Consider the following 17,403-nt stretch of genomic DNA (forward strand, 5'->3'; position numbering starts at 1 on the left):
CTACAGTTACATGTTTTTCTATAAGAGTGTCTTGGCTATATATTTTTTAAGGGAACACCACTCTCCTTCTGCTGGATTTTTCTTCTGTACCTTGGAAAAACCACCTTTTGTTGCAACAATCTTTTCGTGGAATGTAAATTCTCTTGAACTTTCACTGAGAAGCTAATTTTCTTATGCAAATACTGAAGAAAGATACATAACACTTAACTACAGTAAATGACTTAGGAGAGCTGCATGACTGCATGAAACTAATTTCACTGTAGTTCCTTTCTCCCTCTCCAGTTATGGGACAACTGGGGAAATATGACCACGTACCAAGACAAGCAGAAAAGCCAGTGCTGGCACCTATTAGTGTAGTACTTAAAAATGCAATTAGGATGCAAGCATGTTTGGCTACCTACTGCACACACATTACAAACAGCTTATGGTCCCCAAACAACACTAAACACTGGCAGCAAAAGTTTACCCCAATGAGTCAGATCAATGCAGGTGAATTCATCATGTAGATAAATAATGCCCAAGCTGTATTTTTATAGGAATTTGTGCAAGGCTGGGAAACACTGCAGGGCTGGGTGACACTGAGAGGGAACAAACAGGCTATGAATGATGGTTTCCTCGTGGGCCTTGCTCAGGTATTTAAAAATCCAGTGTGTAACGCTAGATGGAGCTAAAAGATCTATTTATGTGTGCCCTGGGGTAACACTGATCTCCAAATACTTGACTCTACCATTAGTGCCAATTCCCCCATTGTATTCTAAGCACAAGAAAACAAAAATGCATTTACCATCTTTCCATCTACTCTGCACCTGTTCATCACTTTTATCTGTAACCAGACTGTGGTAGGGTATGAATGAAATAGTAAATTCCTTCTGGCTTTGTTTTCACGTAAAATAGCTTAGAATATAAGCAGCCATCTGTACCTTGCAGAAGATACAATTTCTATCATACTGAAATTCTGATAAATTTGAAGATGTTACAGAACTTGATATCATAACCATCCTAAACAATGTAGCAGTGGGATGCTGTCCTCTGCAGCCCAGGTGTCAGGACACTGTATGATTTCCACCTTCATGAGTATCATGAATAAAAGTGCAAACCTAAATTATTTGATATTGTGATGGATGAAGTATGTGAAAAATGCTTTTGAACAGCAGTTCAAATTTGTGTCCTCTGAGAAACATTAAGGATGGAACTCAGTACTCTGCTGTGTACAGATTCCTATTTCAGTTCAGTTTTATTGTCACTCTTTTATATATGTATATGTATAAAGACATAGTTTTGCATTCCATAAATATAAGATTGTACAAAAAATAAGATAGATAACATTATTTTCTCATAATTTAAACCTGAAATAAGAGGACTAACCTTTCCAGCCGGTAAATAGGTTAAGTGTGGTAAAAAAACCATCCCAAAACCTTGAATAGACATCAACAACTTTTACTTCTGAAGGATGAAATTAAGGTTTCCAATTAATGTTATGAAAGCTCATAAATTGAAGAGGACTTTTACTTTCCCCACTTATAAAAAAAAGTACACATGCTAATATTCTACCTCAGTCACATCCTTTCAGATTTGACTCACTTGACTCAGATTTTACTTGAGATAACAACAGTTAAGGACCCAAAGAGCACAAGGCATACACAATTATGCACTTGTAAAAATTCATATAATCTGGAACAGCTTGGTATTTTATAAATTACAGGCTGGGCATAATACTCTTATTTAAAATCATATGGCATTTTATTTGAAAACTTGGTGCTTTAGAAGTCAATGAGACTATTCATGGGCATTACTTAATACCAATGAGAAAGGAAGGAATTGGTCATTCTTTAGAAAAATCATTTCTGCACTGAGGATCCCTTTAATGATCCATAGACAACTGCATTAATTCAAATCTGCTTGTGACAAGATGCTGGTGTCTTGTCAGGAACAGCTCACACATCATGGCAAGCACTGTACGGCTATGAAGAAAGATAAAAATGGACTTTGGGTGCCTTGCTTGGCCACAGCAAGACAACTCTGTACATGTCAAAGGAAGGAAAACACAACAAAGCACGAGCTTTGTTGTAAGGTAACACCTTTAAATGACAGGGGACAGTGATGGCAAATGGAGAACATCTGAGTGCCCTGCACATGGAACAGCAGGAGAGAAGTGCAAAAAGGCTGATTCTTTGGTGCTTGTGAAATATGCAGCTGGCAGGAAGCAGAGGATAATAATGCGGAAGACCAACGGGCAAATGGGCATCAGGCAAAATAGGCCAGCACAGAATGCTTTGGAGGAACACAAGGATATTCCACTCTCTAAATTTGCAGAGTGAAGCAGAATTCCTGCCCAGGATCAGCACTTACAGAAGAGAAAATTACAGAGAGCAAAGGGAATCTGGACAGACAACTGAAAATAATTTTTAACAGGTTATTTTCTTTCATTGTTAGTATTTGAAATACATAAATCAAAGGCATAAAAATAATTAGGTGTGGTACAAAAGGACATAAAAATCAAAAAGTACAACAAGAAAAGTATATCCCAAATATTGTAAAGAGTGATTGGTAGCCAGATTTACTTCTCTGCATGGAATATATAATTTAAGATACAGAAGACCACTCCATCTGTTTACATCATTTTCTAAAAGAGAAGAGTACAGCCAGCCACCACTGTAGTTAACTGTGCCACATACCAGAGGTATTTTTGTGCAAGGGGCACACAGTAAGAAGCCTGTCCTAGTTTTACCTTTTTTGAAGCAATTCCAGTATGCACCATGAACAAGCCACACATCATACAGAGTGGAGATACTGAGCTGGGCTTACTAGTTGGCCCCAAGTTATTCTGTGACGTGTGCAAACAATTACATGTCCTCTTCTGTGTTTGTGATGGTCTGACACCAAGTACAAGGGAGATGTCACTCCCTCCCCAAGGGGAACAAAAGCCCAGACTTAAGGGTGCAACTCCTGCACCACATGTGCAGCCCGTGCCTTGGCCAGGCTGTTTGTGTTCAACCACCACAGCAGAGAGCAGTCCTCTTGCAGGAACACCACAATCCCTGTTGGAAAGCACGACTGATGTGTCACGCCCCAGCCACCAACCCTTGCAGTCCCAAACCACCTCTCCCAAAGACACACAGTTTGGCTCTTTTTTTTAACAACTCAAAAGAAATCAAATTGCCTTCACCTTTTGAGCAGAGGCAGCTCTCTTCTCCTGCTTGGCTTTCATTTCTGCGAGAAGTCCACTGCCCATCACTTGCACACCGTACCTCCGGCCTCCCTGGGGGCTTCCCTTGCTGTCACCCCTCTCAGCTTTTGCCACATCATCCGTCTGCACCTCCTCCAGTGAGTCTGGCGTCTTCAATTCCTCGGATCGCTCTGTGCCACCGTTCTGCTCTGCAGGCTTTGCCTCCTTCTTGCTTGTGTCTAAAGCTGGGCTTTTTGCAGCAACCTTGGGTGAGGAGGGCTCCTCAGCCACTGACACAGTCTGGGGACGTTCGGATTTGGAGCCTCTTGATTTGATTAAGTTAAGGAAACCACTCTTCCTCGAGTCCCTTTTCTTCTTCTCATCGCCCGCTTCACTGTGCTCGCTGCTGTCTGAACTTTTAGTTGATGGTCTCCTAAAAAAGACACAGACATTTCAAACTTTTCTCCACTCCACCCCATCCTTTTTAATATAGTATCAAATTACTTCTTCCAGGCAAAGCTAATCTTTTATATGACCTATATATTGCCCTAGGCCCAATCATTACCTGGTGAATCTATATTAAAAACAGGACAACTAGCATTGATCATATCTTGAGGATTCCCGTGCTGCTTTGTGCAGTTGTTTCATCTGCACTGGGCATCCAGCTGTTTCTAACACCAGACAGCTCTAACCAAGCTGTCTATGCACATAGATATTGGGTTTGCATGGCCAGGTTTTGGTAGCAGGGCGTGTACAAGAGTAGCTTCTGTGTAAGGAGTCCTCCTGATGAAGAGGAAGGTGCAGCAGAGAATGTGTAATGAACTGATTTCAGCCACCATTCCCTGTCCCCTGTGGCACTGGGGAAGAGAAGGTAGAGAAAATCAGAAGTGAAGTTGAGCCCTGGAAAGAGGGAGTGGGGGGAAGAGGTATTTTTAAGATATGGTTTATTTCTCCTTAACATAGTCTGATTTGATTGGTAATATATTAAATTTATTTTCCTCCAAGTTGAGTCTGTTTTGCCCATGACAGCAACTGGCAAGACATCTCTCCCTGCTCTTATCTCAACCCAAAAGCCTCTCATCATATTTTCTCTCCTCTGTCTGGCAGGAGGGGAGTGATAGAGCAGCGATGGTGGGCACAGGGTCAATCCACCACAATATACAATTTCACTCTCCTCTGTTTCCAGAATGCACTACCTGTGGTTTGCACCTGCCTATTAGTAAAAGGAGAAGAACTTCTCTAGGCACATGTTTAACATGGCTTTTAGGAGATCTTGTTCCTTAAGGGCCCTGCTTGAAATAGGAACTAGCTGGCACAGCCACTTTCTCTCAGTTAGAAATACAGAGGTCACTTTTATAGTGCAGATGCTCATCTTAAAAAAAAAAAAAAAAAGAAGCCCCAAAACCCAAAAGAACAAACAACCAAAACCAATCCCTAAAGAGCCCACCTGCCACTGCAGAGTATTCACAATTAAGGGCAAAGCTGAGCGCATACACATTCACATAAAAGCAACCAAACTGCAAAGAGAGCCACTGGTGTCCCAAATAAAGATCCTCAGCAAAGAACATGGCTAGGGATGGGCAAACAGGGATGGTGCAAGTTCACAGAGACATCTGAAATGAGCAGCTGGCAGGCACCCGAGGCAAGCACAGGAGAATGCAAGCCTGTGAGCACCTTGATCTTAATCTGCTTAGGGCATTTTTCAAAGCTACCATAATTTCATGCCTCCACATAGTATATCACACATGGTTTCACATGTCACTCCAGATATCTGTAACTCATAGTGACTTTGGAACATTTGCTTTTCCTGGCACAGCTATCTACCAGTCACATTTACTGTCTTCCTTAATGGAAAACAAAGAAAGGATCATTCCAAGTTGCCTGGAAATCACCCTTGCTTTCTCATTTAGTTATGGAAATACTCTGTGTGTGCACGTGCACAAACATGTGTGAATTTAAGAACATCTACATGCATGGTTCTGTAAATATAGAATACAGAAATATGCCAGCTCCAAAGCAACTGCATAAGCTCTTATATATATATATAACCCTTATAGAAAGAAGGAGACATCTTTTGCTTAAACCTAGCATACTACAAATTGGTGAAACACATCTTTAGCATATTTCAAAACCAGCATAAATCTACTGTCATCTATGGAAACACTGTACCCAGCAGCACTCTTCACTAGAGAGAAACACCATGTGTACAATGAGCACTGGGGAGACTCTCAACCAATACAAAGCTCTGCTTCAGCTCTAATGAGCTTCACTGACGGGTAAAATGAAGTCAACTGAAATATAAAAATACACACTAGCCATTAATCCCCTCAACGTGGTACAGTAAAGCAATTTATTTCAAAGTAGCCACTTCTAAGGCCAGGTAATTGAATTCACAATGTCTTGACTACTAAGGTATTTTCTGACTTTGACAACAGCAATCATGGATATTGGGAACAGGAGTCAAACACAGCTTGAAAGAGCTGCTTGCCCAGTTATCAAGATGGATTTTTTAAAAAAATAACTTCTAAAAATTTTTTTCAACTTACTTTGAATCCATTTTTGTCACTTTCTTAGTGAAAAATTCATCCACACCTTCATCCACTCTCCCCATGAGGCCATTCTGATCCCCTTCTGGTGGTACTCCAGCAGACACCTGACAGAAGAAAAAACTCTATTTGTTATATAATTATCTAAGCATGTTTGCTCCAGTGATAATAATTAAGAGTTAAGACATTATAAAATTATGTGTGCCAACCAGAACTCAGTGCAGACAACAGAATCACCACTGGAATTCCCCCTCTAGTCAGGCCAGCTGATTCATTACCATCAAATGCAAAATAACCCAAAACACCGGGGACAAACTGGATGCTGCAATGCATGAGGCCAGGAATCAAATGCCTTGGGCTTGAGAGACTAGAGGTCAGTCAGACAAGCAACAAAACACAGAAAAAATAAATCCTGATCAGGTGGTGACCTGAAGAGAAAGTATTTTCAACAGTCAGTTGTTTCCCTATTTGGAGAAAAACCTATGTTCTGGATTTTGGACTTAGAAACAGAGCTCCAGCAGGCTAACAGAGCCTTTTATAATTAATTCAGTCTAGCACTTCTAAAAGCAGAGACTCTAAATACAGAATCAGGTGTTCCATTTTAGGAACCAAACAGAGACTTTTGCTCAATGTCTGAAAACAACAAACTTGCTCCCCATCTTTGATTTCAATGCCCACATTTTGAATATGGGTGACCTCAGGCATATAAACCAGGCTGGCTTTGAAATACCTCCCAACCACAAAGGCCCTGTGACGATTAGCTGGTGACTCTGCAGCCTCCTGAAGATGAAACAAGCAGTCTCCTGGGAGGATTTCTCATGTGGTCTAGTTCCTGTACCTGGCTTTGATGTGGAAAAGCTCTATTACCAGTAAAGACTTTCCTTTAATTTAAATGCCACATGGAAACATTTTAGATGACTACAGGGGACTCCCTAAGACCCAACCCATTTGTATTCTTGGTAGTGTTAGGGACCGGGACACAAAATAACAGGGTTTGTAATTTGAAACAATTCAATTTAAGGAATCTCCTAGCTGCCACTATAACTCAAGAGTAATCCCAGCTTCTCTTCTGATGTGGAATACAAACTTTCTATGCTTCAATACTCTTAAAAGCTGCTATTAATATCAAACTCAGTCTCATTAAGTCAGGAAAGTGGGCTTCATATGAACCATACTTTGACAGAGCCATGAAACTTTTAACTTTCCATTCCTGAACCCTGTTATTTTTGTTATCAAAGATAACAGTTAATATTTTATTGATACATGCTGTAGCAATCTAACACTGATCTGAAAGGAGCCCACCTCATTTGCTGCCAGCCAAGCTGGCAACAGATTTTCTATGAAGAACAGTTCTAGTCTAAGTTAGCACAATGATTTATCAGATTTCCAACTGTGGTATGTTCTGTGGCGAGCTTGCTGAGCTGGAACCTCTCACAGTAGGCAGGTGCACATGCCTTCATCTGGGTTGGTCTCAGTGACAAACCCCTTATCACTGGCATCTCAACCAAAACACAAAATAAAAGCGAATGATGCATTTTAGCAAACATGAGAAAACACTTCATATTGATACGCTAGTCCTCCAGGTAGTAGGGATAAACATGAAAGTATCAAAAGCAAGAGGATCTCTTGAAGGGGAACTAATTCCAGGATCTAATGATCTACAGCAAATGAGATCTACCTCATAAAGAGAAAATATATAATTTGCATCTGAAACAGCAGCAAGTTCCTTAAAAACAACGAAAGATGTACAGAAATGTTGAAGGTCTAATAAGGTCCTCAAGGCACAGGATATTCTTATAGCTGTTTATTGTAACACCTTCTGGTATCAGCATTAACTGTAAGATTGAGCTCTGGTTTATTTTGTGTTTTACCCTCCTAACTCTTAAAAAAAAAGTGTTAAGCCTTCATTTGTCCTTTTTCATCTCTTTTCTATGCTTAAGTTTAAAAGCAAGCATGTTTCTTTGTTAAGGAAAAAAATGGCTTTGAAGCAGAAATAAATAAGATGAATCACAATCTCTTTCATACATTAGAGATTCACCTCCTTTGCTGTACTAAATCTTCACACATGAAGGAAGAACTCATGAAGTTAAGATCTCACAAAAATCTAAATTATAAACAACTGTTTTATCATTTTGCTTCAAAGTTAAAGCTACTTGAGACTGGATAGCTTTGCATTTTTCTTTTTTTCCCTCTCATTTTCCCCCTCTCTAAACATTCATTCCAGTAGAAACTCTGACAAAACTATAAATCTTTCTTCTGCCCATCCACTCAACTCAAGTTAAAAGTTTCTCTTTTTTCTCCATTTTCTCCTTTCTTTTCTAACATTTTTCAGCTTCCAAAGAACAAATCTGTTTTGCAGCAAAACCAGAGAAGTACAGCTATGATCATCTGAGACCCCTTGAATTACTAAATACAAATAATGGGAGCAGCAAACAACCCAACAGAGCTGCTTTAAGTGGCAGAAAAGGTCAAGATTTTGCCTCTCACATTTCAAGTGCTTTCCCTAAGAACTGTTTTCTGTATTCTTGAAGTGGCAAAACCAGCAGCAAATCAACTCTGCAAGCAATGTCACAGTCCACTCATGACTCTGACCTCCAAAATCTGGCTGCTTTATTTTCAGAAGCATCAAAACAAACATCTTAAGTCTTTCAAAAAAATTTTGGACTCATTTTGAGGCCAGAACTAGTAAGGAACTAAGTGGTTCATAAAAACAAGACAGGGACATATGAGTTTAACTAAAAAAAAAGCTCTTTTCAATTTCTGCAACTAAATAAACTCCCAATTTCCTAATTAATTCAATATGGATGAGCATTCCACAACACTGCACTATCATGGGAAGTAAGACTTGTCTACAAGGAGTGACCTTTTTGCGGCTGTTGAAGAAGACACTGCATGTGCTAGTTCCATGCCTGGTAGTGAAGCACTTGCCCCTCCCACGCCCCCAGTCCTTGCACCTCCCTGTGCTGATGGCACAGGACATGCTGAGCTTGGAAGCCACTGGGAAAACATGTGTGTTCTGCAGCAGTGGAACTGGGAGAGTAAACACAGATGTGTTTTCACTACATGGAGACAAATCCATTCTTCTGCTACCTCTAACCTTCCCAGTGAAGCACAAGGGAATGGAAAGTTGGCTTGAATATTCCCTTTGCTTGAATGTTTCTCCCTTTCCAAGTGGTACAAAAAGCACTCCACTCCACGATCTTTCCCAGTATTAGGGAAATTTTCAAGGATCCTCTCAATTGGAAATCCTCAGGAAGCAAAAAAGGCCACAGGCATTTATTGTGAGGCACCCTAACACAGAGAGGCAACGGCTGCCCCTTGATGGGGCTACTTATCATATCAGCTGTGCCCTGTTGCTGTGAGATAACTCTGTATCTCCTCCAGATCTGTCCTCACATACCCTGAGGACACACCATCACAGAAATAAATCTTTACTGATGCCGTGTGCCAAGGAAGTGGAGCTGTGGGAACTCCACGCATGTATATTGAGTTCACACCAATGCCTTTTGTGAACAGACAGTGCTCTTCTGTTTTGCCTTTCTATGGCAGGCTCCAGCATGAAAAGCAGATCTGTGACTATGCAGATTTGCTGGCCCAAACACTATCTTCAGTTTAGGAGCTGTGGGAAGCTGGGTGTCACAGAGCAGCTCCTCTGAGAGCTGAGAGAAAGAAGAATTCATGCCAAGTTACCACATCTTAATGCAGGCAGAAAAAAGGATTAAGACTTAACAAACCCTTGCAATATAATTGAAAAGTCTCATGATATTTTGTACATTTCCTGTGAAAGCTCCAAGCACCTCCAGAAACTGCCTCCATGAAAAAAAACCAAAAGCAAAATAAAAAAGAATAAAACATATCCTGGATTTAGGCTGTGTCAAACAAGACAAAAAGCTTGTAATAGGGATAGCACACTGAAAGACATGAATACCAGAAGAAAAATTAAGTAGTTGCTTATGGCTTTTACACCTTCAGCCATTGTCCTCATTACACTGCAAGACCTGACTCATGGCAAAACGCAATCCACACACGACATTGCCAGCAATATTTTAATGTAGACTCACTGCTGCTTGGCTGGGCTGCTGCTTTTTATTCCTTTTGGGCCTTAATTTTGTAAAGTGTTCCAGTTTCCTTCCTTCTTCTGATGGCAGCTCCGAAATGAATCCAGAAGTTCGTTTGTCTGGCCTGCTGGAAGGAAATGGTGGGTCTTCTATATGGATAGGTACTTCTTCCAGTGCTTTATCTAGATCAAATTCCATTTCTAAGAGAAATCAAAACTTTCTAATTAGATTTTTCATGATATTTAAAACAAAAGACAATGCCATTCATCTTTTTGGTGGTAAATAATTATAAGCACATTCAGGGAACTTAGCCACAACATCTCTGTGAGCAGAGAGAGCACTGTGAGCAACTATTTACTATCAAACACATTAGCAGAGTCCCAAAACAAAGCAGCCAGTGTGGGCCACAAATGCAATCCAGAGGGAGGGAGAATCACCTGAGTTATTCAATCAAGAACCATCTAGAACCACCTCAGGCAAGCAAAGAAAAAAAATGGTTTTAAGGAATTCTCACTTACCAAAAGCTCTGGACACTGGCCGGAGCATTCTACTGTGGATGCTTTTCCTTTTTGATTTAGGAGTCATCTATCAACACAAAACAAAATAACAATTACTTTAGGGGACAAAAGAAATTACAACAAAACAGTTTTTCAACCTATGAACCATTTAAAGATCTGATTTGATTTAACACCAGAAGGGAATAATGGGGCTTTTCCTCCCTCTCTCATACATTCAGGACTTTTTCTAAATTTGTATTTTAACTGACTTTGAACAGAACCAGGGAGGTAGTTCATTTTTCCCATTAAAAGTGCAGGCTGCACACAGGATGATTACTGAAATTGTCCAAGCATTAACTCTTTGATCTCCAACTGTAAAACAAGGGAACTATTAAAATCTCACCTCTGCAGAGATCACGAGGGACTCATTTAAGACTTAATTACTTTGTACAACACTGCAGTTAATGACAATACCAGGAATAATATACCCCTTGTTCTGGCTTTTATTTTTGATACAAAACACACTTCCTCAGTTCATTTGTTAGTGGTATGTCACTGGGAATCGATGCTTCTGGACATCACCACACAGCTCACTGAACTTCCCTAGGAAAATGAGTCTTGGGGAGTACAAAAAACAAAACCACCATGTCAGTGTCGGCAGTATCTGTAGCAAACACATGACTTCCCTGGACTTAAGACATATTGAGAAGAGGTGGCAAGTTCAGAGTACATCCAACACAGTTACTGGATAACTGCTATCAGCCTTCTCATCTTCACATTGCCCAAAAAAGGAGTATGGTGCCTTAAGAGCGTAAATACCCAGACTTAGGACTCAAGTTTGTTCTTTTTGGAAGAAAGTTGTCTGTCTTGTCTTTACTGAAGCCTTCTGAAAGTTTGCATGGTGAGAAAGACAGTTTTGCTACAGGAAATGGATGCATCACCAACTTCAGACCTCTTAACACAGCTCGGCATTGTCAGACTTTTTGTTTAAAAGTTGAACTGCAGGTTTTCTCAAGAGTTAATTTAAAATCACTCAGGTTCTATAAAGATGGGCTCCTTTTGTGGTAGAGTTGTACATGCTGGCTTTAGTGATACCCATATACTTCCATTAACCCGTTAGTCTTGAATCCTAGTGACTTCAAATCTAGTGGCTTCAAATTCTGTTATGGCTTTCCAGTCATTAACAGAATTGTTAATGAAGGTTAGGAGTATCAATTTTATATCAGCCAGAAAAAACATAGTTGGCATTAATATTTCAGACAAATCATGGACTATTTAGGGTAAACATTTGCTGGTTTTTATCAATGGAAAGTTCAGTGCACAGACTTGCGTGTGCCGAATTCATATTCCCAAAGTAGCCCCGAGGATCATTGCACCACTACTCACATGCTCAGGGTTATGACAGATTTTTTGTGACAGGACAGCTATTACCCATGTTCTCAAGACCAGAAAAGGACTTGAAGACTACAGAGTGGGCAGTGATAGCACTGCCTGGGCAATAGATAGATAGATAAATAAATAAATAAATAAACAAACAAATAAATAAATACACCAGAGCTCTGCTTTTATTGACGTGTACATTGTTAGGGAAAAAAGATACCTTCAGCTGTTGCACGTTTCCACTTCCACATTTGACAACCATCAGTAAATGACACAATAGTTTCAAGATGAGCCAGGAAGTAGTTTGCCACCTGAGCAGACTCGCTCTGACACTAATGAGCAGGCAAAGTGTTGCTGCATCAAAAGGTCAGACACTACTTTCAGAGTTACCAATAAATTAAATGCAATGGATTGGATGGTAAGTGGATGGAGAGGTGCTGAATTTTTTCAGCCACAACTGCAGTGGACTGTGCAAGAGGTAGGCAGCTGGGCAGCCTCTGAACTGCACACCTCAACAGCTGTCCATCCATCCCCCAAACCTGAAACAACCAAAGCGTTCACACCTCATTTAAGACAGAGTTGAAGCAGCTCAGCATTTGGGGGACAGCAATCACAAGTCACTATCAGTAGTCCTGGTTACATTTCCAGACACAGCCCATTTCACTTGTGAAGGTACATTCACATGCATTTCGGTCTGTTTCCTGATTTTTTGGGTGGTGTGACTGGAAGTTACATTTAGTAGATACAGCAACTTCTGTGCTAAAGAAGACCAGAAGGAAGGACAGAAAACACTGATGGAAGAGCCCTGGTCACTCAGCAGCTGCACAGCCATGGGCAGTGTTCTGAGTGCATGAACACTTACAAGCTGAGAGCTGCCTTGGCCCAGGGCACCAATGCAAAACATCACAGGGCAAGTTTTAAGGTTCCTGTGCAAGGACTGGAATGCTCCACATACTTCTCCAACAGCCAGGAACAGAATTATTTCATTTTCCTTCCCAGACAAGAAAGTGCCCCCAGATGACCCTGCAGAGCTCATGCTGATGACCATAAGCCAGTTTCTGCTGTAACTTACTGTCAGCTTGGCATGATTCATCAGCAGCTTGGTTGCTGGGGATGAAGGCAGAGGGATAGAGATGCGTCCCATTTGCTATAATAGCATGAATAACAGCTCCACATACACTTTTATTGGAAAACCTTCTGTTTTCTTTCCTGTTTAGGAAGTGCACAGATGAAAGGCTTCTTGCCAAGTGAACTTTCTAGATCACACGCAGAGCAAAATGGGTCAAAGCATTAATTTAAATAGGCCAGTGTGCTCTTTTACAAAATATTAGGCTTAATCTCTGCTTAACATCTCAGCCACCACACAGTCTGCTACAGCAGCAGTGCACATGTCATTGCTAGAGGAGATATCTGAACTCCCCAGCCTGAGTCCCATTTCCTATATTTCATGGAAGCAGTTCAGCTTTGGTAGAAGCACATCTTCTGCCTTCTCACCACCTCTGGCCCCACAAGCACAACGTAACTCTCTGTCCTTAGGCTTCCCTTGTGGCCTTTACAGAGGAATAGCTGCTAGTATCACCTCCTCTCATACACAACTTCCACAGACTTTCCATTCTAGCACACCACCTCCTGAATTCTTCCTTGTTTTGCCTACTTTTCCATAAGCACATTGTAGGCTGCTTGGCAGAGCAGATAGAAATATTAACTGCATCTCTGGAAATTGAGAGGATCTCAGGAGATGGCTCCATGAATGTGCCCTTCTGCAGTAGATGTGGGCCAGCAGATCTCTACCACACTTCCAAATAAGAGCTTACTAACACACTGTCATGTGTCCTTGCTAACTTTAAGCTCCCAGTATCTCTTCCCCTGATCACTTTTCCAGATTCCTCCCTTCTGACTGCCTTCCTCACAAAACTGTCTGAGCTCTCTGGAGTTTTCTGAAATTGTATTACCAGCTGTAGAAGAACACTAGTACCTTGGGAATTAAAAACAACAACTGAAATAGTTCTGTTTTGAATGCTAGAAAACAATGTACTTTCAGAAACAGGATCTCAGACATTCTTTGTTTATACAGATAATTGAAATTACTCCAAGTGCCGAGGGATATGCTTATTTCCATGTTTTTCTCCTCCTACTTCACAGTAATTATATTCAATCCTATTAGATACAGAGATGCTCTGTGACCCTCCTGTCACTCCCCTTCCAGAAGATTTCAAACAAACAAATGAACAACTTGCTGCTCCCTCTTGAAATTTATCTCCCCAACCAGACTCCCTTCAACATATGGGTTTTCAGCTTTGAGAACATGTTTCATTAAGCTGAATGATGCTTGAATATAAAACCAACTCAACAGATTTTCCTTCTGAGCAGTAATATTTGTGCTTATACCTCCGACATCAGCACTCTGCTTTGGTTTGGTCTTAAAACCAAGGGATCCCTTAAATTCAGATGCTATGTTAGCTGAACCTTTTTGTAAATCCAACTCATTCCTGAATTACTGCCTATTTCACTTGTAGGTGCAGATGGATGGCACTACAGTCTCCCAGGAGACTCTCAAGGCAGTACAGAGGCAAATGGAGCACAAAAACATAAACAAGTAGGCCAGAAACAGCAGAGCTAAAAAAATACTTACACTTGTACAGCAGAGAGTCTCCATGCAGCAAAAAAGAAAGAAAAAAGAATATGAATGGGGAAGACAAAGCAATAGCAGTTCTCAGGAAAGGAGGCAAAACCAGGAATCACCAAAATAAAGAAAACTAAAGCCAAAACACTTGAAAGTCTTAGCAGGAAAGGTGACATGCAAGAATGAGGTAAAAATCCCTTGTATTTGGAAGTGCTATACAAATTTGTATTTCCAGAGGATAACCACAGAAATATGTGCTCTTTCATTTGATCTACATTGGGACAAAGTAAGGTTTTCTGACATTTGTTTCCAATATAAGGCACTCGCCAATGGTGCCAACCTGCCACCTGCTGTCCCAATTTTTCCATTTTGCTGGCACCAGTAGCAAGGAAAAAAATGTAATTCTCCTACTTCCTAGTCTGAAAGAAGATTCTGAATTAAAAATTGCCAGTTTGTTGTGGTGTGCAAGCAAGCAAGGAAAATAAAACAAAGCTTCTCTTGAAGGAATGAAAAAGGATGGAAGTCTGTTCTCCTGCGGTTTAAATAAATCTAAACGAAAGGCAACAGTATTTCTCCTTCCCATAAGGAGGTTTAGAGGCGCAGACTTTCAAGCACTTTTGGCACATGAGAAAGATGCTGTTTCATGACTGAAGCAAAACCTTTTCTCTTCCCTTCAAAAATTATAAGCAAAAAAAGGAAGCAGCACAGCCATCACAGGAAATGAAGCAATCCCAAATGCCATATCCCATCTCTTCTATGGCTCAAGACCAACCATGCTCCTCCTGAATTTAGGGTTAGAAAAAATGTTTATTAGAAGTGTGCTTTTGTTTTCAAGTTGGATAGGAACTGCTGCTATTACAACACTGCAGGTGTTAGCAGAATGTGGCAGGAGTAATCATGGTCTGGATTAAGCATCTTGTCAAGAAAGTGCTGCATGTTCTTGCACCCAGCTCCTCTCCTTTATTTTCTTGCTGTCCTCAGGGTCAGTTGTTTGTTTGTTGGGGTTTTGCTTCAGGGTTTTGGGGGTTTTTCAGTTTGTTTTTTTTTGTCTTTATTTTCTTTTACCCTCAGAAACTTTGGCTTTATGCAAGAGTTCTCAGCTAGCAGTGATTCAGGCAAACCACCTCATTACTCTCCATGCACACATATGACTCAATTTCACTGTCAGAATCTATGTTCTCTCTTCTCTTGCCCATCTTCTACACTACCAATCGCTACAGCTGCTCTGAGATTGCTGGAGAGACTGCAGAACCAATTGACAAACACCTTGAAAATTGATACAATCTTAAAAAAAGTGCTCCTGCACACTTCAAAAAATAAACCAGCAATACTGATTCTCTTTCAGACAGCATTTGGGGCAGTAGTCCAGCATTTTCTGTGTATTTAATGCACAGGCAGGAAAGTTATTTGTATTATATATGCAGCTGGAAATGCGATGAGGACCAAAGTGCAAAGTAACACACATAAATGGAAGCAATCCCAGGATTTGAGGGAGTTTACAGTCTATGGTCCTGATCCAACAAGGGCTTATGGAAACTCCTATCTTCCATACTTCAGTGATCTCCTGACTACTGAGGCACTTACAAGGCGCCAAACACCTTGTGGGTGGGGAGTCAGGAGGGAGAAAGAGGCGCACAGCAGGCAACAGGTTAGACGAGGAAGCGCCATTAAGCAAAGCAAAGACCAAGGGACTTGCCTGAAGCCACCAAGGAATCTGGCTGCTCTGCAGGGAACCTAATGCCACTGTCCAGAGCCCTGAAGTGCTAGAGACCATGAGGCCTCTGAACCTTTCCCCTCTTTGTTTGTGCTCAGCATAATTGCAATATGAAGTGGTCTGCCTCGCAGTGTTCATGGATCATCCCTGAAGATGAAATACCAACCCACAACCAAAAACCCCAAGAAAACGAAACCCAAACAAAATCAGAAACTGCATTCTAACAATGTACCAATGAGGTCTGAGATGTCATAAAAATATTTCAAAGGAATTTTACAGAACATATTTATTCAATGCGATACCATTTCAGCTGTATGCGTTTTGTGGGGTACGCCTTTTTAAGAAAGAGGTATAAGAAAACAAGGCATTTTATCACAAGTCCTGTTGTTTACTTTTGCTGTAAGGAAATCTGACCTGCAAAACTGCCATGACACCAGTTCAGTCAATCAACATTTGCCACGCTTCCTTTAGTCTCCTAACCACCTCTGATAGTGTCACACACCTGTTGTCTCATTAAAAAACAACAACAACAACAAAAACCCCAATCAACCAACCAACCAACCAATCAAAACAAAAAAAAAAACCAAAAAAAAAAAACCAACAAAAATTTCTTATCAAAGCAGAGCAGCAAATTGACCAGTTCTGGGTTTTGCACATGGCATCTTTGGACATGCAGGTATCTCACCATCTATATAGAAAACCTTAGGGACTAGGAAGTTGCTACTGCTTACTTCAACTCCAAAAGATTTTGTGATGTGATTTCCAGGGTGAAAGCCCCCATGTGGCTTCTGAAAACCAGTGATGCACTTCCCACCAGCAGTGACAGTAACCTGAGCCACTCTCCTTAGAATCTGCCCCTTGAATGCCATTGTCCTTGGAAAGTTATATGCAATGCTAAAATCTGTGACACCTAATGGACTGTTTTTCAGTAGACAGGAGAGCAAAGCCCCCCACAGTTCTGAATGTAGGGACCATGATCTTTCATATCAGCTCTTACCTTCATATTTCAGAGTTTGGTACTCTATCTGGAAATGATTGATAGATAGATTAGATAGATAGATAGATAGATAGATAGATAGATAGATAGATAGATAGATAGATAGATAGATAGATAGAATAAATAAGTATGGCATACAAATACTCCATATGTGATTTTCAGGAGTATGTTTACTCGTCTTTCCTCCCCGAAGAGCTGAATTTCTAGAGAAAAAGCTATGGGTTCACTATTAATTCAATTAGTCTCATATAAACCACCCTGACCTTTAAAATTACTTTGTACAGAAATATTTTCTGAAAGAAAAGGAGTAGCACTGCAGTAAGATAAGCTCAGTAGATTTGCCCTTGAGCTTGTTATATTTTACTAGCCAAGAAACCTTTGCTTTTCTGCTTGCCAAGATGTGGTGCATGTACTTAGATATT

At 40.6% G+C, this 17,403-nt stretch overlaps 1 protein-coding gene across 1 annotated transcript in view; it reads right to left on the reverse strand.

The window, feature by feature from the left end:
• The window catches only part of CARMIL1 (capping protein regulator and myosin 1 linker 1), a 187,348-nt gene that overhangs the window by 12,797 nt on the left and 157,148 nt on the right, over positions 1–17,403 (reverse strand). The window contains exons 31-34 of the mRNA XM_031055647.1: positions 10,289–10,355; positions 9,774–9,970; positions 5,713–5,819; positions 3,167–3,599 (exon numbers count right to left, since the gene is read on the reverse strand). Of these exons, the coding sequence (XP_030911507.1) occupies positions 3,167–3,599; positions 5,713–5,819; positions 9,774–9,970; positions 10,289–10,355 (804 nt within the window). The remainder of the gene's footprint in view (positions 1–3,166; positions 3,600–5,712; positions 5,820–9,773; positions 9,971–10,288; positions 10,356–17,403) is intronic.

The sequence above is a fragment of the Geospiza fortis genome, unplaced genomic scaffold (assembly GCF_000277835.1).
Source record: "Geospiza fortis unplaced genomic scaffold, GeoFor_1.0 scaffold206, whole genome shotgun sequence".
Classification (NCBI taxonomy): domain Eukaryota; kingdom Metazoa; phylum Chordata; class Aves; order Passeriformes; family Thraupidae; genus Geospiza; species Geospiza fortis.